We start from the raw sequence: 21,097 nt of genomic DNA, 5'->3' as shown, positions 1-21,097 counted from the left end.
GGCACACCCTCTCCTTGCTTCCACCTGGCTCTTGCCCTTCCCAGTGGCCACCAGTCTTAGGCTATTCCAGCCAGGATGCTCCTCATGTTCCCTCCTGGGGAAGCTAGGACCCGAGTGCTGCCACCGCCACCCTCCCCTTGCCCTCACAGCCTGCTCCTACTGCTTGCCTCGTTTGTCTGACCCAGACTCACCCCAGCCGCCCTGTGGGTTGCCAGGAGGTGCTGTCCCAGAACACCTCTACCCTGCCCCCTCCAGTTGTCCAGCCAAGAGATCAGGAGCACACTCTGGGTGGCCTCTGCCTAGCTCTGCCTCCTTAGCACCGCTGCCGGCTGCCTCCCTTCCCCACCTCCAGTGCTGCCTGCCACCTCCCAGTCCCCAGCCTGTACACGGCAGTGTCGGTCACACTGCATGGGACAACCCTGAGAGCTCGAGAGCAAAGGTCTTAGTCCCAGAGTCCCCTGCAAACGTGTGCTCCCATCACACAATAGCTCAAACATGTGTTGAGAAACTTAATTTATTTCCATGATGGGGGCTGAAGGATCTGGAGCTAGAACCTGGTCTCTTGCCCCTTTCCCTCTTGTCCCGAAGAAAGAGGAGCTTGGCCAAGCGGGCCAGCTGAGGCCTGAACAGGTCCAGGGTGGCTCCTTGGCTTGCGGGCCTGTTCAGGCAAGACGGCAAGCAGACGTTGGGCAGGGTCACTTGGGTGGCCGATATGCCAGCTTCCGGCTCTTCAGGACTGACCACTTATGCCGCTTCATGGCATAGACCAGAGGCAATAGCAAGCCCATCATCATCAACATCTGGGGATGAGGCAGGCTCAGAAGGAGGAGGCAGAAAGGACCCCAGCCCATTTCCCAGCCTCTCTCCCACGCCCGGCCATTTCACCTTGAGCCCCATGCGTTTGCGATGGTCATGCTCTGGCTCGGATGCCCAGCGCAGGAAGGTACACACATCCTTGGCTACCTGGGACATGGTAGCTGGGGTGCCTGAGCCAAGAATCAGTGTTAAGGGCTGCCCTTGGGGGTCCCTCCCCCAACCTGGTACAGCCCTAGAGCAATCTCCTCCATGCAGCTGAGATGGGGTCCAGACCAAGGCTTCAAAACCAATGGGACCCCCCCCCTCCCCCCAACACGCAGGGGCCTGGGCTAGACGGGGTTGCGAAGGCTGCCCGTAAGCTGGCTCGGTGCTGGAGCCAAGAAGAGCGCACGACCTCTTTCTGTGCATGACACAGAAAGCATCCCTGGCAGTGGAAAAAGGAAGACCCGGCTTGTCCACCCCCAGGGTGGGGGCTGCTCACCATCGTCATACTCCAAGACCTCAGTGTAGATGGGAGGAGCCATGCCGATGGCCTGGCCAGGAAAGTAGGGGTTGAAATAGAGACCTTCTCGCAATGACACACCGGTGGGCGGCTCGCAGTAGCCGGTTAGCAGGGAGAAGACGTAGTCCTCACCACCGTGCCTGGGACCAGATCCATGCCTCCTCAGCCCTGGCACAAGGTGGACTTTCCTGCCCCCTCCCCACACCGCCCCGCAGGCAGCCAGCGTACCTAGCTCGCACGATGTAGCTGAGGTCAGGGGGCAGTGCTCCGTTGTTGGCTGCTCGAGCGGCCTCAGGGTTGGGGTAGGGCTTGGGGAAGTAGTCAGACAGCTTCCCTGGCCGCATGAACATCTCCCCATCCTCGTTGGGGCCGTCCTGAACCTCCACCTGCCACCAAGAGCCCCGTCACAGCCCTGCCGTCCACCGCAGCCGGAGCCCCAATCCCCGGGGTCCTCCTCATCCCCAGGCCCACACCTCTTCTGCGAGCGCCTTAGCTTCATCTTCTGTGTAGCAGACACCCACCAGGTGGCGGTAGGCCACGTAGTCCATGCTGTGGCAGGAGGAGCACACCTGCTTATACACCTGGAAACCCCTCCGGATACTGAAGAAAGGGACAGGGTTAGGGGCGCCAGGGCCTCCGCCCCACCAGACCGCCCAGAAACCACCCCAGTCAGCCGGCGGCACACCTGGTGTGGTCCAGGGAAGACAGGAAGCCACGGTGGGACCACGGATAGCTGGGGGGGTGCAGCTCCAGGTCACTGGCGCTCACGGCCGAATGCAGAGCCACGGCTAGCCCTGCACCCCCTGCCGCCAGCATGCCCAACGCTGAGAGCATCACTTTCCGGCCCCGGGACAGACCGGCCTTCGACGACAAGGACACTGCCTGCAAGAGCCCCGCTCAGCCAGAACACCACCCGGCCCTACCTGGGGATCTGACTCTCAGCGCCTGCCTCTCCCCACCCATCCACCCGCACCCGCCAGCTCCTGCGGAGCACCACTGCCCACCCCGCCCCAGCCCACTGCCGGCTCCTCGACCGTGATTCGGCCCCGAGGAGGGGGCGCAAGGCATGGTTTTGGATCCGGGGCTGGGGATGAGGTCGATGTAAAGCAAGGGTGCCGGGGCAGGCCAAGGTCACAAGCCGCGGTCCGAGGTCAGGCTGAGGTCACTTCAGGACGCAGGCCGTCTGGAAGGCCGGAGCGGGAGCGGGCCTGGGCGCGCCCCCCGGAGAAAGCCCCCGGCCCCGAGCCGGCAGCGAGCCCGCCCCGCCGCCCCCCACGCTCGGTAACCCGGCGCCTCCTCTGGTCGGGGGAGTGGGCGCCTGGTCCTGCTCCCCGGCGCCCCATATCGGCAGGCGGCGGAGGTCCGGCGGGGGCGCCGGGTGGCGGAGGCCGCTCCCTCGCTGCCGGGCCCGCGCCCAGAGCCTCCCCGCCGTGACCTTCAGGGGCTGCGGGGGCCACACGGCGGCCGGGGCCGCGGCCAGCGCTCACCTGTGGCGTCCGCAGCGGGAGCTGGCAGGGCCGCGCGCCGCACAGCAAACTCCGGGCCCGCGCGCCCGGCAGCCCCGCGCCCCGCGGGCCCAGCACCGCCCCGCGAAGGGAAGCCGCCGCCGCCGCCGCCATGTCGGCCCTCTTCAGCGCGGCCGCTGCTCCCGTCGGCCCCTGCGGCGCCACGGGAGCCCAAACGTCGCGAGAGCCTGGGAGGGCAGGGGCGGGCCGGGGCCTGTCCTTCAGGTAGTCGTGGAAACCGGAAGTAGGGTGGGAACCCGTGGTGTCTTCCTGCGGGCGGCACCTGCTGTCTCGGCCTGTCCGCTGCCCGGAAGCGGTTCTAACGGCCTCGGCGGTGCTTAGTCCTTTACGCTCGGGCCCCTCAGTCCGGCGTCCACGGCATCTTCGAGGCCATCGCTCACTTTCGTCCAGCAATATTTCCAGACCTGGCGCGGTGGCCATCCGTGTCGCAGCGCCTACAGACCCCCAGAGCGAAGGGGCGGCCTGCCGGGGCCAATCAGCAAGGTGGGGTGGGGGTCTCGCGGCCCACTGCCGCGGTCTCTTTCGCCCCGGTCAGGGTCCCCACTCCGGTGGAGCGTGAGCAGTGCCGGAAGGCTGGGGCCTCCGGGCTGCTGTCCCCCACCCGGCCCGGCCCGGCCCACACGCGTGGGTTGTGGTGGCGGTTCACCAGGCTGAGCAGGGGTTTGACAAGGATTAGGCACTTATTATTACCCAGAAACTGTCAGATGCAGGAGCCGTGACTATGACAGCCAAGCGTCCCTCAAAAAATTACGGTCGGCCTTCATTGAGAATGGAGGAGTAAGGACCTCGGAAAATCTGCATCCCCTTCCCCCTCTAAAAGCAAGGAAAAGACTAGCAGAAGTTGTGGGAGTCAACTTTTTCAGAACCCTGGAAGTTAATCAAAGGAGTGCAGCATCCCGACAGTGTTTATTGAAGAAAACTGAATCTCGGTAAGAACAGTGAGTTTTGCGGTGTTCTGGTTAAGTCTACTCTCCAGCCCAGTGGTAACCTGGAAATTACAGCCCACATTCCTGGTAGAATGGAGCAGGGAGACATAATCCTGTAGAGGGAGCAGAACACCTTCCTTGCAAATAATTGCCATGATTTAACTTGTCTGAGGGCTCCCTGGAAGACCCCTCTTACAAAGCTCACTCAGCTTGCCTGGGGCCAATGGTCTATGCCCTGAGGACGTTTGCTGAAGGCAGTTGCAGGCAAGTTGTAATTTCAAAGCTGCCGGGGGCAATGGATAACAGCTGCACCTGATAATAGAGTAACCAAAAAGCTTAAAAGGAAGAGCTGGGGAATACAATGTCCACAGGGATGTTCAAAAGCCCTACATATTTCTGGAATATAGAAGGTCACAAACATAAATAGGGTGTGCACAGGCTCATGAAAGACCTGAAAAAGCATCAAATGCTTACCTCTGGCTGGCCTTGAGGCTCTGCACAAAGGGAAGTGGAGCCTCAGACAGTTGCAAACAGGGGGCTTTAGTGCTGAAAGGCATATGCCCCAACAAGTACACAGAGCTATTTGGGAAAGACTGGGAAGTTTATGGATTTTAGGCATTTAAGAAAATCTCTGTCCGATCATCAGCTGAGCATAGGAACTTTAGTGGCTACACGTGACATTACAGACTAGCCAGAACAAGTTCAGAAAAACCACTACACGAGTTCAACTACTACAAGCAGCAACAACAAAACCTGGCATCTGATTTCCAAAATCACAACATTAAAAATGAAAGGCCTGTAGGACACCAGTAAGCATACCAACCTATGCATAATTCTCAGGAACAGAGAAGAGAAAGGGGCAGAAAGAATATCTGAAAAAATAATGCCTGAAAAGTTCCTAAATTTGATGAAAAACATGAATCTGCACATCTAGGAAGTTCAGTGAACTCTAAGTAGGATAAACTAAAAAGGATCCATACTTAGACACATCATAAATTGTTGAAAGCCAAAGAAAAAGACTCTTGAGAGCAGCAAAAGAGAAGTGATTCATCACATACAAGTGATCCCCAATAAAATTACCTATTTCACATCAGAAACCATGGAGGTCAAAAGGCAGTAGAATGACATATTCCAAGTGCTGAAAGAGTAAACCTACCAGGGGCACCTGGGAGGCTCAGTTGGTGGCAGTATGCGACTCTTGATCTTGGGATTGAGGGTTGGAGACCCACCCTGGGTGTAGAGTTTACCTAAAAATACAATCTTAAAAAAATAATAAATGTAAATGGATTAAAGTCTCCAATTTCAAGGCAGAGATTGTCATAATGGATTTTATACACACACACACACACACACACACACAACTCTATGGTGTCTGTAAGAAACAACCTTTATTTCTTTTTAATTTAAGAGAGAGTGTGCACATACGCATGCACTGGAGCAGGAGGGGTAGAGAAAGAGGGAGAGAGAGAATCCTGAGCAGGCTCCATGCTGTCAGCATGGAGCTGGACTCGGGGCTCGATCTCATGAGCCATGAAAGCATGTCCTGAGCTGAAATCAAGAGTTGGATGCTTAACTGACTGAGCCACCCAGGCACCCCTGTAAGAAACAAACTCTATTATTTATTGTTATTATTATTATTATTTTAAGTAGGCTTTGTGCCCAGCACAGAGCCCAATGCGGGGCTTGAACTCATGACTGTGAGATCAAGACCTGAGCTGAAATCAAGAGTCAGATGCTTAACCAACTGAGCCACCCAGGCACCCCAAGAAACAAACTTTAGAATCAAAGACACAAGTAGAAAGTAAAAATGTGGAAAAAGATATACCATACCAACAGTAATCAAAAGAGAGCTGGAGTGGCTATACGAATATCAAATAGTATAGACTTTAAGACACAAATTGATACTAGAAATAAAGAAGGACATTTCATAATGAAAAAAGGACCAACTCCTCAAGAAGACCTAACAATTGTAAAGGTATGTTTGCCTAACAGCGCCCCAAAATACACGAAGCAAAAGTTGACAGAATGGAAAGGAGAAGTAGGCAATTTAACAATAATAATTGGAGACTTCAATATTCCACTTTCAGTAATTGACAGAACTAGACAGAAGCTCAGCAAAGAAAGAAGAGTTGAAAAACTGAACAATGCCGACTAGACTTAAACATCAATGAACCACTCTTCCAGCAGAAGAGTACATATTCTTCTCAAGTGCATATGAAACATTCTTCAGGACAGGCCATATGTTAGAAAATAAAACCAGTCTCACTAATTTTTTAATGTTTATTTATTTTGAGAGAGAGAGAATGAGCAGGGAAGGGGCAGAGAGGGAGGGAGAGAGAGAATCCCAAGCAGGCTCCCCTATGTCAGCACAGAGCCCGACACAGGACTTCACGTTAGGAAGCCTGAGATTATGACCTGAGCCTAAATCAAGATCAGGCGCTTAACCAACTGAGCTACCCAGTAAATCTAAAAGTAGTAAAATCATACAAAATACGTTTTCTCACCACAACAGAATGAAATTAAAAGTCAGTAACAGAAATTTGGGGAATTCATAAATATGTGAAAGTTACATAACATATTACTTTTAATGTTCTATTTATTTTTGAGGGGGGGGGGGCAGAGGATCCAAAGAGGGCTCTGCACTGAGAGCAGTGAGCCTGATGTGGGGCTCATACCTAAAAACTGTGAGATCATGACCTGAGCCAAAGTCGAATACTCAACCAACTGAGCCACTGAAGCTCCCCTAACATATTGCTAAATAACCAGTTAAAGAAATCACAGGAAAAATTAGAAAATGAGGTGATAAAAACAAAACATACGGGATGTATCAAAAGCAGTGCTAAGAAGAAAATTTAGAGCTCCAAATGCCACTTCTAGGTGTATGCCCAAGAGAAAACATATGTCCACACAAAAACTTGTTCGTGACTGTTGATAGGCACATTGTTCATAACAGCCAAAAAGAGGAAATAATCTAAATGTCCATCAACTGATAAATGGGTAGAGTGTGGCATGTCCATTACATGGAACGTTATTTGGCCATAAAAAGGAAGTTGTGACACATATGTATGAGGGCATTCATATTAAAGTGCAGATTAGGCAAATCTGGAATTCGAAAGTAGATTAATGGTGTCAGGGGCTGGAAGGAGAGAAGTAGGGTACGGGTTGCTTTTTGGGGCAAGGACAATGTTGAGAAGGAGCAAGCACAGGCCTTGGAGACCAAGGTGGGGAGTCTGGTTCTATCCTGGGGGTGATGGGCATCCCCTGAAGAGAGACTAGGTTGACCCTGGGTCCAGGCCTGGGCGAGCGTGCTAGGGGAGAAGGTGTATGTGGGGTGGTAGGTGTTCAGGTTGAATACTGTGACTTAGAGGTGACCACCACACATTCGGGAGGCAGAGGTGACACACTGGGGCCTGGCAGGAAGCAGGAGACAGGACCTGAGCGGGGGCATGAAGGCAGCTGGGGCTTGCAGAAGCAGTTTGGGACAATGGTGTCCAGAGCGGTCCCCAGGTTGTCTACACTGGAGCCTCGGGGGGAGTGGGGGTAACCAGGCAAATGGCTTGAGAAGAGCACAGGAAGTCTGGGGCACCGAGGTGAGTCGCTAGAGGCGTCCCCGGGGCCAAGTAGCGCATCCGCACGGAGCCCGGTTGTGGGGAGGCTGCCTGGTGTTAAGTGGGTGGAGGGCGGCCTGCCGGCTGGCGCCTTCACCTCACCCTCCTGTGCTCACCCCACCTCCCAGCACAGGCGATCCTCTAGCCCCTGCGGAAGCCGTCAGGTCTGCCCCCTGGAGCCTCCTTCTGGACCTCCAGGTCGTCTCCCTCTGATTTCCCTTCATTCAACAAATACAGATGAACATTCTACTGTGTATCTGGCCCTGAGCTGGAAAAGTAGCAGGAAATAAGACAGTGTCCCTGCCCCTCCCCCCCCCCCCATGACACTTCTGTTCTGGGGCCTAGAAAGCAAGCAACAAAGGAGTATGTACTATTAAGTACTGATTATCAACACAATAGTGAAATACTCCCAAATTCACCCAGCGGACACCCTCCTGAGTCCTCACGTGAGCTGGGCTCAGCAATGGTCCCTCTTGTATTGGTCGGAACTAGATCTGAGTGTCAGAAAACTCCAAATGACAGTGGCTTACACACGGTACAAGTCTGTTTCCCTTTCTAGTAGATGAAGCCCAGTTTAGCAACCCAGGGCTGTGTGAAGCCCAGGGAGTCCCTGCTCCTCTCCATCCATTCTCGACACGGGCTGGACCTCATGTCCTAGACACAATTCACGTTCCAACCATCAGTTCCACATCCCTGTGGGCAAGAGAAAGGATGGGGCTCAGAGGGCCAGTCTCTCTGGGTGAGGTCTTTGCTTGGTGTTCACCCTGGAGGCTTCTTTGTTTATCCTGCTGGCCACAGCATAGTCACGTGGCCACACCTCAAAGCACAGGATTCAAAACTGGGCTGTATGACTCCAGAGAACAGATACTGGGTTCAAGGTACAGGCCCTACCACCCCATCAAGTAGAGCGCTTATGTATGACCTATACTCACCGCTATACTCCTGACCTACATTTCCACAGCCTAACATTTCCTTGTTTTAAGAAATGTATTGTACAGGTGACATTGCTGAAAATCAGAATAGAAATCCTGCTTTCCTGACAAACCAACTCTGTCATTCCCATGGTCTCAGAATTTTTTGTACAAAGAGTTCTGCACAAGTTCAGAATACAGTTGAGATGATCTCTGTGCTTCTGCCCCCACTTGTGTGTTCCCTGATTTAATAGATTTTCATGATTTGTGCTTTAAGTGACTGATCAAGGCCAAAGCATGGGGAAAAGGCTTGGGAGGGATTCTGGAATCCTTTGGAAGGGATACTAGCTCACAAAGAGAGAGACAACAGACCAAGGCAAAACAGAGGTTTTTGTGTGTCTTAGAAGACAGGAGGACTCTTGTCCTGTGACTTATCCGAGCACAGGGTTGACAGAAGCCAGCCTGGGAGGCACGCTGGGAGGCTGGGGGCTGCAAGTCTCTTCCCAGCCCCGGGGGAGGCGGGGCAGAACAGTTTGTTCAACATTGAAGGGACCAGAGGTTCCGGCCGGACTTGGGAACAGTGGGCAAAGACAGGCTGCTGGCCCCAGTGGGGTCTCCAACGCCCATGCTGCACCCCCACCCCCAACAATGCTGGACAGAGAGCACGTGGCCCCCTCAGCAGAGAGCCAGCAGTGACCCACAGAAGGTTGGGTCTGGGGGCTAGAGCTTCCTCCCAGACCCACCGTTCTGGGTGTGACACCGAAGGGCCACGGGTCCTGAGCGTACTCCCCAGGCGGGGCAGCTCTGCCTTCCTTCCACACTGAGGCCGGTAGGAGGCTGACTGGTCTAGCCGCCACATCAGGTGCTGGCAGGGGTGCCTTGGCCCTCAAGGAGTTGCCTCTTGACCTGATGTGACCCTGAAAAGCAACATTTTGCTTTTCTCCCCTCCAGAATGGACACTAGACATTCCAGTTCCTTTCAGGGGTCTCGCTACGTGGCCCGCCTGCTCCTAGGCGATGCCGGGTGGGGCTCTACCGCTCCACCTCGGCCCTGCCTCTCATGGGTGGCTGGCCTGGGCCAGTTGGCTCCAGGGAAGCTGGGCGGGTGCCATTCCCCATGCCCCAGGGCTTTTCTGCAGGGCTCCAGCTCAAGCCCTTTTGCGCCTTCAACTCCAGTGCTGAAGACAGAGCAGTGTGGTCTCTGGGCACTTCAGATCCCACCAGGCCCCAAGCCATACCCACCACAGCGTTTCCTCCTACCCGGCACCCTGCCTCCCACTGTGATACGCACGGAGCTCCCATAATGCTCGTGGGGCTGGAGCCAGGGCAGGGTCTACACGTGCCATTTCCGGATGCCAAGCCCAGTGTCCATCCGAGGCTCTCCTTGGAGGCTGATGTGGCTGCTGGGGCCCTCATTCCTGCCAGCAGCAAGTGGACCAGGGCAGTGCCCTCCAGGAAGGAGGTATGTGGGAATGCCAGGCCCTCAGACAGAGCTTTTTACCCATGTGCCTAGGAGCTCCAAAAGGACAGCAGACAGTGGGCCACGAGCCCTAACAGCAGCTGAAAACAAAACACCCGTTTATTTCCCAAAAAGAGAACACCGGGTGCTTGGGGAGTCCCCACCCCGGTCCGTACCACAGGACAGCCACACGTCACTTCCAGAAGAGCACGTTCCAGAAGAGCAGCCAGCAGGGATAGAGGCCCAGAGCCAAGAGCGGAAAGAGCAGGGCGCCGTAGGTGTGGTGGTCCAGCACGCCCTGCGCCAGCGCCACCAGGAAGAGCTGCCAGCCTTCGGCCAGCGACAGCGGGGCCTCCTGCAGCTCCCGCCAGAGGAACAAGCACCCCAGGAGAGTGGCCGCGGGGCTCGTCAGCACCAGCAGGGCGGCATACAGCGGCCTGGGGGGAGAGGCAGGGTCGGGCTGGGCTCTGTGGTGAGGAGCACAGGCCCCGGGTTGGGGGCAGGGCACCTCGTGTGGAGTTCTGTGACGGGGGCTGACCGGCACGTACCGGGGCCCACAGGGGTGGGTGAGCGCGGCAGCGGGCACCATGGTGGCGGCCAGCAGGAAGCCCAGCGAGAAATTGGTGAGGGCAACGCAGGCCAACTGTAGTGCCAGGTAGATGAGAGCCACTAGCTTCAGTGCCATCCAGCCTCTGTCTGGGGCCTGTGCGCTCATCACCCTGCAAGACAAGGGGCTCGGAGGCAGCCGCCTGTGTGTCCAGGGTACCCTCTGTCCCCGCCCGGCCGGCCCGGCTGCTCACCGGCGGGTGCTGTGTGGAAGGGCCAGGCCGGCCGCGTAGATGGCCAGCAGCGTCAGCACCACGGCCTCGGCCTCGGCCACGGGGAAGTGCTGGGTAGCCACGTGTTGGCCCAGCACTGGCAGGACGTAGAGGGCCAGGCCCATGGCCTGTGAGATCAGCAAGGGAGCCACAAGCGAGGCCAGCCCCACGCTCTGCAAGGGCACATGGACACTTGGGACCTGGGCCCTAGGGCCAGGGGGTCCCCAAGGATCCTCACCAACACCCCACCAGTGGAGACTGAGTGGCAGCAGTACCAATCACCGGAACCCCAGGAGCCCTCCCCAGCAGGAGGGGGGCGCCATCACCTGTGCTGGAGGGAGGGGAGGACCAGGTCCAGAAGCGCCCCCAGCCTCCTGAGGGCCCGCTCCGGCCTCATGCAACTGCATCCACAGTTCTAGAGCGTGGTCTAGTCAAGGACTCTGACAAGAGCTGTGATGGGATCTGCCCGGCGGGGGCCCCAGGGCCCATCCCACTCCCCCACTCCAAGGACCACGGGCTCTCCCAGCCTAGAGTGGAGGGGACCCGAGGCTGGCCGCCCGTCAGAGGATATCTTGAGACCAAGGACCAAGAGCAAAAAGCCAGCAGCGGGCATGTAGAGGCCGATGGAGACGAAGCGCGAGAGCGCGGGGAGCACGTAGAAGAAGAAGGACTGGTGCAGGCGCTCCAGAAGGTGGTTGAGCTTGCGGAACATGCCCTCTAGGGCCCTGCCGGCGTGGGGCAGTGTCAGGGCCAGCCGGACCCCCCAGCACCCTCTCGCCCCCCTAAGCAAGGAAGGGGGGAGGACCAGAAGCCACTTACTTGCCCACTGCCACTAAGTCATACTTATACTGTCGGAAGCTATTGATGCCACGTATGGTCAGGGCCTCCACACGGTAGCGCAGGAAGAGGCCGTGAGCGCCATGGGGGCGGCCAGAGGCCTGCTGCAGAGTCATGAGCAGGAGTGTCTGCAGACCCTGCAGCGGCCCGTCTACCGATGTCCAGTCCTGGGGCTGCAGCTTAGAGGGTTTGGGGAACGAGGTCAGATGACCCCCACACAGGTCCCAGGCTGCCCAGGCAGGCGGCCCCCTTACCTTGCCCTGCAAAGTACACAGCAGTCCCCCTTTCTGACAGAAAGTCTGGAAGAGGTTGAGCAGATCGAGATTGGGCAGCTGCCCGTTGAGCCCCTCCACGGCCACATCAAGGCTGGTGACCACGTCGCTACTGAGCTCCAGGGCCAGGGCTGCCTGGATGGCCCCAGCCCGGCCCTGCAGAGGGGATGACTGCATGCCTGTAGGAGCAGGTGAATGAGGTGCCAATGGAGGACTGGCGCATACAGTGGCCCTGAGAGAGGGGCAGGGCAGGGCAAGAGCACCCACCGGTGACGTTGGTGTCGTGGTAGGCCTCAAGCCAAGCCTCAGTGCCCAGAAGGTCCTGCTCTGTCACCAGGAAGATGATGTCTTTGGCCCAGTAAATCTGCCCTGAGGACCAGAAGCTGGTCAGCAAGGCCTGGTACAGAGGCCGAACCCTCCCTTGCCAGCAGTAGCCCCGGAGCCTCACCCCGAAAGTGGGCAGCAAGCGCCAGCAGCAGCCCCACAGCCTGGCTGTTGGTAGAGTCGGGGCCGCAGGGTACAGTGAGCACCAGGGATTCGGTGCTGGCGGCGCGTGGGGCCCGCAGGATGCCATACACGTTGGTACCGGCCACCATCTGTATGCAGTATTGGCGGGGAAGCCTCAGCACCACCCCACCCTAGAGTGCTGAAACCTCTCCCCTTTTCGCCCTAGGATGCCCGTTAGGAATTTCCTGGGCCCCAGGACCTGGCACCACTGAGCTTCCCAGTCCCAAGCCACCCTCTCAAGGTCTTTTTTGGTCCCAGACACATCCTCTCCCCCACAGTACATAGCGCTCGCGGGTCTCATCAGGAAAGGGCAGTTTCCGGGAGAAACTCTGCGTGTAGACCTCCAGCCCCACTGACCGCATCGTCCGCTCCAGCCAGGCCACTGGCAGAGCCCTGGAGGCACAAAGAGAACCTTTAAGAGCTCCCTGACTTTGACCACCACTGTTTCCTCCAGACCCACAGCTCTACCGCTCACCCCGTCTTCCTGCGGTGGGCAGCGAAGTCTCGGGCGAAGCCTCGGGCACGCTCTCCGCCCGCAAACTGCTCCTCCACCATGGTGGAGCCCATGGCGTTCTCCGACATGTATGTGCGCTGGGTCAGGGGCGGAAAAGCCAGCGCCAGGAACCAGGCGATACCCGCCACGTAGCTCAGCACGCTGCAGGGAGAGGGGACGGAGGAGACCGCCGGAGCGTTAGGGGGTTCTGACACCGCGGCCCGTGGCCTCCACCTCTGCACCGGGGGTGGCGGGGGCGTGTGTGAGGGACCTGGCCCTGGAGTCCGGGCACCCGGGACATCGGACGGGAGAGCTGAGCCCCGGGCCTCCTGCCCCGAGCGATGCCGGCGGGAACGACGCGACTGGCGCTAGCAGCCGGAGGGGCCGCCGGCGGCCGCAGCGCCGGGTTCCCCGGGCCCCGCCCTTACCAGAGCGGCGCGTTGAGGCGCAGCACGAGGCGGGCGAGGGCGCGCCGGCGCACCGGGTCCGACAGGAGGCCCATGGCGGGAAGGGGCGGCTCCGGGACCGCGCTCCCCCGGCCGGCTGCAGCCCCGGGGCCCGGCGCCTCGCGCCTGCCCGACGGGAACCGGCGCGCCCGCACGCACTTCCGCTCCCGAAGGCCAACGCGCCGCCGCGCATGCGCGGAACGGAAGCGGTACTCTGGCGGGCCGGAGAGCGGTATCCAGGGGAACTGGCAGGAGGTGTATACCACGCGAGAGCAAAGCAGTGGAGACCGCTGGCTGCTGGCCGGGGGCAGCGAGAAAGCTCCGATTTGCAGAACCAGAGAGGGGATGAATAGGGCGGGAGGGAGGAAAACCGCAGAGCGCGGAGGCTGCTGGCAGTGACAGGTCCGAATGCCTGGGGTGGGTAGACAGGAAGAGGGCTTCCGTGGACCGCGAAGCCAAGGCATTGGCTGATTCGTTTCTGTGGATGTCGGTCAAAAATGGCGGTGAACGCAGAAGTGAAATCAATGTGAGTCCAGCACCGAGGTCATCAGGGCCAGACGACCACAGGGAGGAAGGTGCAGATAGTACCATTGGCCAAAATGGGTTTCAAAGGAGCTGGGACATGTGGAGTAGAAAGTGGGGGGCACTCCTATTCAGATCAAGAGATGCCAGAGACATTAGGGGAGAAGCAGCCCCTGGGGGAGAGCTGCAGGGGCTGGTGTTCAGTGCTCAGGCAGGTGCGCACATGCGTATGCGTGTGCGTGTGCGTGTGTGTGTGTGTGTGTGTAGAGAAGACCCCGTTAGACAACATGTATCTATTGTACTTTTGGAGCCTGAGACTAAGTAGGCCCAAAGGGCTCCTAGGTTGAAAGGGGCCATTCAGTCCAAGCCATAGTCAAGACGATGTGAGACACGGCCTCCACATCTCCATGGTGGGTTCCCAGAGCCAGCTTGAATTCTCCCTCAGCCCTTGTTGAACTCAGGGCCTCGGATGTGCGGGGGTGAAAACAGACTCCAGAGTCTATTGGCTTGGCCATTACAGGCCATGCTCAGCTGCCTTGAACCCTGCCTGGCACAATTGCTCTTCATCCACGGACACACTCCCCCCCACCTTCCTCTTTAGGGTTTGAATCTTGAGGTTGCAGGAAGTATGTATTTCATGTGTGGGAGATGGTCCCCTTTCCCCCCCACCCCCCCCACCCCTGGAGCAAGTACCAAGCCAGGCTGGGAGGGTGTGGAAGTGCTATGGGGCGATCAAAGTACAGCGCACTGTGTGTGAGTTTTATTCCGGGCCCGGGGGGCCAGACGCTCAGTCCCCTAGCAAAATGGAGGCCTCCCGTACATGCTGCCGAACCACACGGTCCAGCAGGGTGTGCACGTCACGGGCAGCCCGGGCAGCAGCCTCCAGCACCTGCTCCAGGTGGTCTTCGTGCAGCCTGGCGTCCATTTCAAGCAGTGCAAGCTGGCCTGAGGCTGGCAGCAGGGCCAGGGCAAGCTGGGGGCCACCAGCTGCCTCCTCCACGTGGCTGAGGTCCGCCAGGGCCGTGCTGTCCACAAAGCCAGCCGAGCAGGCGCACACGAAGTCCCGCATGGGTATCCCGGCGTCCAGCACTGCCAGCGTGGCTGCATTCACGCAAGCTGCGTAGGTCCCACCGTCGGCCTGCAGCACCTGCAGGAACCGCGCCCACCAGCGGCATCAGTGTATCAGGCTCTTGACCGCGGACTCCCAACCCCCACCCCATCCCTCTCCCTCCCCAGGCGGATAGCTGCTGCCTGCTCACCTGCACATAGATATCGATCTGGGAGCGTGGGTGCAGCTGTGTAAGGATGGCCGCCTCGAAGGTCTGACGCAGCTGCAGGCCCATCTCACAAGACTTACGGTCCCCATGTGGTCGCCGCTTGCGTTCGCCCGTGCTGAAGGTCGCAGAACTATACTGACAGTTCACCAGGGCCCTGTCAGGCAGGGCTCGTGCCCGGGAGCCCCGGATCTGGGGGAGGAAGGACACATGAGCCAGCCTCACTCCTGCCAGCTCGCACTACACCTTCCTCTAGCTCAGGCCCCGGACCTCAGGCTCCTTCCCACCCCTCCTCCTTCTTCCAACATCTCAACAACACAGCTACTTTACCTTCAAACGCCCCACAGGAGGGCCACTTGGCCCATCTCTAAGCCATCATCCCCCCTCAGGTCTCCCTGTTTCCCTCCTCGCCTCATCTCCTCCCGGCCCATTCTCCATTTGTAGCCAGGGCCGGTATATTCACAAGTATCAAGTCTGACTTTGTCTCCTCTACACGCTCACATATGGTACTGCCTTCCCAAAGCTTCCCCATCACGTGTGACACAAAATCATAAATACTTTCCCTGGTCTGCGAAGCGGTGAGTTCTCACCTTCCTAGAAAGCCCTCAATCTCACTCTGAGTAACCCCCACCTCCCACCAGCAGCCTTTCCACTCTGCAGACGTGCCGTGTTTGTTTCCACCCCAGTGGTCTTCCCTTCTCCAGCAACGGAGACAAGTCCCTTCGGGGCGCCTGGGTGGCTCAGTCGGTTGAGCGTCCGACTTCAGCTCAGGTCACGATCTCGCGGTCCGTGAGTTTGAGCCCTGCGCCGGGCTCTGGGCTCATGGCTCAGAGCCTGGAGCCTGCTTCCGATTCTGTCTCCCTCTCTCTCTGCCCCTCCCCCGTCCATGCTCTGTCTCTCTGTCTCAAAAATAAATAAACGCTAAAAAAAATGTTTTAAAAAATAAAAAGAAAAGAAAAAAATAAAGTCCCTGTCCTCACGGAGTTAGACTGCCGTCTGAAGTGACCGATTACCGAAAAGCAGGGAAGTGTGTGGTTGTAGGGGAGGGGGCTTGCCACGTGAGGAAGGCGGTCTGGGGGGGCGTCACCCGGGGGATGACGTCAGTGTAGAGAGCAGAGAGAGGACGCGAAGGCTGGAGAGCGCGGGGCGCTTTGAGGAAGAGCAAAGAGGAGGGCAGGGCGGAGGGGAGAGAGGCCGGTGAGGAAGGCGGGGACCACGGTGCACCACGCTGCCAGGACTTTGGCTCTGGAGCCGAGCGAGCGGCGGCGGCCCTGAAGATGGGCTGGGCGGACGCGGCGCGCGCCGGCTGTCGCCTCGGCATCTTCAGCTCAGCCTGGAGGCCCCGCGCACCCCGCCCAGCTCGCGCACGCCCACTCGCCTCGTGCGGCCCGTAGACCACCGCCAGCGCCTTGGTGTTGCCTTGCTCGATGTAGGCCGAGCCGTCGGCCTGCGCGAACACGCCCATCCGCGCCTGGATCTTGCGCAGCTCCCCGGCGCGCCGTCCGTCTACCCGGTAGCCCTGATCCGACAGCAGCTCCAGGCCCGCCATGTCGCCCGGCCGCTAGCCACGCTTCCGCCCCCCGCAAAACTACAGTTCCCGGCGGCTCTGACCCTCACTTCCGACCTCCCGGCGGCCTGCGGTTTCCGGCGGCCGAACGCCCCACTTCCGGCCTCGGAGCACTAGGGTGCCAGGCGGCCCCGCTTGCCCTACTTCCGGCCGCGGGAGTCTTGGGCGGTGCTGACCTGGGCAGGAGCGCTGTGCCCGCGGGCGTTTTGGGGCGCTGTCCCACGGCTGCCAGAGGTGGAGACCGGCAGGGAGAAGGATCCCCCGGCCGCGCCCCTTCGGGTTTGTCGCGGGGGCGGTTTTAACGCTCACCCCCCCCCCCCACCCGCCCGAGACCTCCCCGGACTTTCCCGCACGCGCCTACACCAGGTCCCGGAGGGCCGGGACCTGCCGCGCCCGGCCACTCCTCCACCCCACCTTCGAGGACTGCGCCTGTGCCCTGCCTGCTGGTCCCTGGCCGCGGAGGCTCCTCGGAGGTCGGGCGGGAGAGCGCAGCGCCTGCTGCAGGATGCGGCGTCCCGTCAGCGCTGATTTTCTTGCTCTTCCGCAGCCGTAAAGGCATGCGTTCTCCCAAGCCGAGACACGCTTTGTGTTTTCCTACCGTTTAGGTTTTACATTTGTACATTAAAAAAAATTGACACATAATCTGTACGGTACACACACATGCTCATACTCCTTTGATAGAGCGTTTAAGATTTTCTTTCCCATGTTGGCCGAGTTCTTTCTGTCCCATCCCCTCTGCCCCCACACCCTCTTCCTTACCGTAATAAATAGTTCTTTCCAGGTTTTTCTCCACACTCAAATGTGATCACATGTGAATCAAGCACAGATACACGCCGTTGTACAGTCATGTAGCATTTGGATCTGTGGTGGTTATTACTATTTAATGGGAATCTTATATGCACTTTTCTGTTTTTCACTCAACACCTTATGAAATCCACGCAATCTTGTGGAACTCTCATTAATTTTTGATTGCCAGGATGTATCCCCGCTACTGCCCCACGTGGGCAGTGGGTGCCTGTCGAGGGGCTTAGGCAATGGGGATAGAATCCCACAATGCGGATTCTCTGAATGAAGAGTAAACGTGAGAGTTCCTTTTCCCCCTCTCTTCCCACCAAGAGTAACTGTTACATTTTTACATAATCCTTGCCAGTCCTGAGTGTTACTGACTTCACCTCTCTTTCCCGTATCCTGACTTGGTGTATTCCAGCACCTGGTGGCAATCCCACAGGAGGGAACTGCCAGTGTGTCTATAGGGGGGAGATATGAGGGGTTTTCCTCCCCAGGTACCTCCTGCTCCAGGTGTCTCTGTTTCCCAGTGGTCAAGGCCCCCAGCAGGAGGCTTGTGTCCCCCCTTCCAGCGGCATGACTCAGCTCCTCTACAGTGCTTAGGAAGCCAGAGCCCGTGCTCCAACTTGGAAAGTGGGAAGATGAGCCGAAAGGGTTGCCACACACTGAGAGGAGGTGCTAGGAGGCAGGTGCACAGGCCCCGCTCCCAGCATGCCCTCCGTTTCCATCCAGCTCCCGCAAAGCCGGAAAACGGGCCACCTTTTTCCTCTGAGAATGAAGATACCCTCACCCTTTCCAAAAGGGGTTGCGTGGAGTTTGCATGTCTGTTTATCTCTTGCTGCGTAACCTTAATGACTTCAAATAACAACAAATTATATTATCAGACCTTGCAATCCAGAGGATTGCCTGGGCTCATCTAGGTGGTTTGCACTGGGGATCTTTCCTGCCCGTGGTCACCGTGGACACTGACAGGTGTGGTCTTGAGGGCTTCCTCTCTCGCATCTTTCGTGTTGTTGCTGGCTGTTGGCCAGGGCCTCATCTGGGCCTGTGAGACAGCATACCTACCCACAGCCTCTCCATGCACCCCATGCTTCCTGGAAGCATGGCGCCTGGGTTCTACGGTGACCTCAAAAGACAAGGTGGACACGTGGTGTTTGAAGACCTAGCCCCAGAAGTCACATAGTGTTATTCCCACCAGACTGCATGGGTCAAGGTGGTCACAAAGGTCTTGCCCAGGCTCAAGGGGAGGGACACGGACCCTGCCCCTCAATAGAAGCAGGATTAACATCATGTCCCGAGAAAAGCAGGCAGAATGGACACAGTGTAATAGCAGGAGCCCAAGTCCTGCAAGCACAGCGTCCGCTCCGAGGTGGTGGTCTCTGAGCTGAGTACAGCACAAAAGCTGTGAGTCGGCCACGGCCCTGCCACTGTCCCTGGTCTAAGGCTATGATGGCCATTGTCCTCCGCAACCCCCCACCCACAGTCTCCCTGCCGTCAGTTCTTCGGCCGGACCCAGCTGGTTACTGGTGGTTTGATCCAGCATTTTTCTCTCAGCGGTTTGAGCTCGGATTGTCCCCGTCCTTGCTGGGTCAAGATTGCAGTAGTTGTCCATTGACACAGGTGGAAACCCTACAGGGGTCCCCGCATGTGTCCTGCCCCAGTTGCACACCCAGGACAATCAGAATAATGTTGGTCCTGGCCTGCAGAGCCCCGAGCTCAAAGTGGCTGGGTGATGGCTCTTCCCTCCAGATCAGTGGAACACTTATTGTCCTTCGGTGGAAGCGTCCCCTCCACCCCTGCTTCCAGCCTGGCAGCGTCTCCAGTTTAGGGGGCCATTCCTGCCCCCCTGGATTCTCTGACCCTGTGTTGTAAACACAGGTAGATCCAGGTTTGGGGGGGCCTCACACTTGTACAAATTTGGGAGCTGTGTCGGGAATTCCTGACCACTCCTGGATTCAGGGATTTGCTTGGAGGACTTGTAGAATTTGGCACAGACTGTTGAACTTGTGGCTGAGCTTTATTCCAGAGAACGGGTGGTAATCGGCATCAGCAAAGGAACATGTGGCAAAATCAGGGAAACAAGCACAGCTTCCAGAACCCCCTCCCAGAGACCCCACAGGACACACTCCCAATCCCCACAGCAGCAGGCGGTGACAGCATGTGTGGAATGCTGTCCACTGGGATGCTCACCGGAGACTCAGCACCCAGGGTGTTCACAGGGGGCTGGTCATGTTGGCGCCCTCTGCCTGGCACAAACCCCGATTCCTAATGCCTAGGAGGAAGTCAGGAGATCCCCATAAGCCATATTTATTTGTTGAGTTTAGGCTCAATGGGCCACTCTTAGGGAACGGCAGGAACCTTCCGGAAACCGAAGCTCCCCGACACCAGCTAACCCTGTGAGCACATCTTCCGAAGGAGAGCCGTCTCAGCCCCGCCGTGTTAACTCTTTCCTGCATAGTGCTGTTTTCAACAAATAGAAGACAAAATCATATACGCGAAATTAAGTGAACAGAGTGACAAGAGAAACCCTAACACGTAACGTAAATTTTTAGAGTTCACCAAAAGCACAAACATCACAAAACAAAGAAGATCAACATAATGTCGTGAATTGTCTTCCCGAAATATTTCTCTAACACGTTTCCCTTATGCTTTTGGGGGGTTTTTTCGGTTTGCTTTTTGTTTATTCAGGCAGGAAGCAGGATTTATTGGTGGGCATGAATGGGGACGGGCAGTCTGAAGTTCTCGTGAGTGCAGAGCCCGCCATTTGTCCAAGGGGCCGTGATGAGGGATGTATTTGACCCCATAGCCATCTGGGATGAACGGCTTTTCAGCCACCATGTCTTCAGATTCATCCGCATTAAACTCAGTAAAGCCCCACTTCTTGGAGACGTGGATCTTCTGGAGGCCAGGGAACTTGAACTTGGCCCTGCGCGGGGCCTCCGTCACAGGCCCCTTGTTCGCAGCTTGGTACAGATGGACACGACGACTTGGCCAGTGCGCACCCCCGGCCACTGTGCCCTGGGGCTTTCCAAAGACACCCCGCATACCTGTCTGCAGCCTAGATTGGAGAAAGCATGTGATCAGACATCAATCTCCACTGGAAGCGCTGTCTCCGCGGTCCCTTAGGGCCACCCGTGCAGTCAGTAGGCTGCACACACTACCGGGGAGGCTGCTGTTGGCCGCCATTGCACAGCAGCCTCCGCGGGGAAAGGCACAGCCAGAAACCCTGACACCGAGGACAGCACAGACGCGTCCCGACAGTGTCCCACCCTCAGAGGGGCTAATAGTCGGCTGGGAGTGTGCAGGACCCTCAACGGGCTGTCGCTTTCCCATTAGACTGAAGGGGAACTTGGGAAGATAGGTGAGTCCAGGGTCGTGAGCTCGTTGTCCCAGGCCATCAGCTCTAACATGGGTCCCTAGCGTGCAGCGCTAGCCAGTGGGAAGTAGGGCAAGCCTGGGTAAGCCAGGAGGGAGGTGCTAGCAGAGGGACTCTGGGTGGGAGGGTCCAGGGTCACGGGTCACTGCTGCACGGGTGGGGTGTTTAGCAGCAGCAGTGAAAGCTGTGCAGAGCCACCCGCTGACCCACGGCCACTCCACTCACGGGCATTTGCCTAAGCAAAGCTGTGATGTCTTTTTCTGCTAAGTGCAAAATCTGGGCTTCAAAAAGCAATTAGTGTTACCTATCTCTCCCGGGCAACTACCACACTATCCTGGTCCTTTGCACAGTTCATGATTTTCTGTTGAAAACTGGACACTTAAATTTTTTTTTTAAGCTTACTTATTTTGAGAGCGAGAGAGAGGGACAGAGAGCACATGTGGGGTAGGGGC

General features: G+C 57.6%; 3 protein-coding genes and 1 pseudogene across 3 annotated transcripts; all 4 read right to left on the bottom strand.

Moving 5' to 3' along the window:
* Positions 1-496: 496 nt before the first annotated feature.
* On the bottom strand, positions 497-2,952 carry CYC1 (cytochrome c1). The gene is made up of 7 exons (XM_040494733.1): positions 2,806-2,952; positions 2,004-2,200; positions 1,792-1,918; positions 1,547-1,704; positions 1,298-1,458; positions 886-986; positions 497-800 (listed from the first exon to the last, which is right to left on the bottom strand). Exons 1-7 carry the CDS (start codon positions 2,935-2,937, stop codon positions 696-698), a joined length of 981 nt encoding a protein of 326 aa, XP_040350667.1. The 5' UTR covers positions 2,938-2,952; the 3' UTR covers positions 497-695.
* Positions 2,953-9,844: 6,892 nt separating this feature from the next.
* Positions 9,845-13,284, bottom strand: GPAA1 (glycosylphosphatidylinositol anchor attachment 1). The gene is made up of 12 exons (XM_040494719.1): positions 13,103-13,284; positions 12,657-12,836; positions 12,463-12,574; positions 12,123-12,270; positions 11,942-12,043; positions 11,657-11,853; positions 11,385-11,581; positions 11,137-11,290; positions 10,892-10,987; positions 10,548-10,738; positions 10,296-10,466; positions 9,845-10,184 (listed from the first exon to the last, which is right to left on the bottom strand). The coding sequence occupies exons 1-12, from the start codon at positions 13,174-13,176 to the stop codon at positions 9,941-9,943; spliced, it is 1,866 nt and encodes a 621-aa protein (XP_040350653.1). The 5' UTR covers positions 13,177-13,284; the 3' UTR covers positions 9,845-9,940.
* Positions 13,285-14,380: 1,096 nt separating this feature from the next.
* EXOSC4 (exosome component 4) lies at positions 14,381-16,751 on the bottom strand. Its single transcript, XM_040494736.1, has 3 exons — positions 16,295-16,751; positions 14,902-15,108; positions 14,381-14,789 (listed from the first exon to the last, which is right to left on the bottom strand). Exons 1-3 carry the CDS (start codon positions 16,463-16,465, stop codon positions 14,430-14,432), a joined length of 738 nt encoding a protein of 245 aa, XP_040350670.1. The 5' UTR covers positions 16,466-16,751; the 3' UTR covers positions 14,381-14,429.
* Positions 16,752-20,373: 3,622 nt separating this feature from the next.
* Positions 20,374-20,465, bottom strand: LOC121043290 (uncharacterized; annotated as a pseudogene).
* Positions 20,466-21,097: the final 632 nt, after the last annotated feature.

Source organism: Herpailurus yagouaroundi, unplaced genomic scaffold (genome assembly GCF_014898765.1).
Source record: "Herpailurus yagouaroundi ecotype Mexico unplaced genomic scaffold, PumYag 186, whole genome shotgun sequence".
Classification (NCBI taxonomy): Eukaryota; Metazoa; Chordata; class Mammalia; order Carnivora; family Felidae; genus Herpailurus; species Herpailurus yagouaroundi.
The sequence above is the reverse complement of the archived record's forward strand: the minus strand, read 5'-3'. Positions and strand labels throughout refer to the sequence as shown.

Coding starts and splice junctions, on each gene's coding strand:
- EXOSC4 (XM_040494736.1), bottom strand. CDS start 16,465: ATGGCGGGCCTGGAGCTGCTGTCGGATCAGGGCTACCGGGTAGACGGA. Junction 15,109..16,294: donor TGGTCTACGGGCCGCACGAG/GCGAGTGGGCGT, acceptor TTCCTCCCCCAG/ATCCGGGGCTCCCGGGCACG. Junction 14,790..14,901: donor AGATCGATATCTATGTGCAG/GTGAGCAGGCAG, acceptor CGGTTCCTGCAG/GTGCTGCAGGCCGACGGTGG.
- CYC1 (XM_040494733.1), bottom strand. CDS start 2,937: ATGGCGGCGGCGGCGGCGGCTTCCCTTCGCGGGGCGGTGCTGGGCCCG. Junction 1,919..2,003: donor TCTTCCCTGGACCACACCAG/GTGTGCCGCCGG, acceptor CCCTTTCTTCAG/TATCCGGAGGGGTTTCCAGG. Junction 801..885: donor GCAAACGCATGGGGCTCAAG/GTGAAATGGCCG, acceptor CCTCATCCCCAG/ATGTTGATGATGATGGGCTT.
- GPAA1 (XM_040494719.1), bottom strand. CDS start 13,176: ATGGGCCTCCTGTCGGACCCGGTGCGCCGGCGCGCCCTCGCCCGCCTC. Junction 11,582..11,656: donor TGTGTACTTTGCAGGGCAAG/GTAAGGGGGCCG, acceptor AAACCCTCTAAG/CTGCAGCCCCAGGACTGGAC. Junction 10,467..10,547: donor CTTCCACACAGCACCCGCCG/GTGAGCAGCCGG, acceptor CTTGTCTTGCAG/GGTGATGAGCGCACAGGCCC.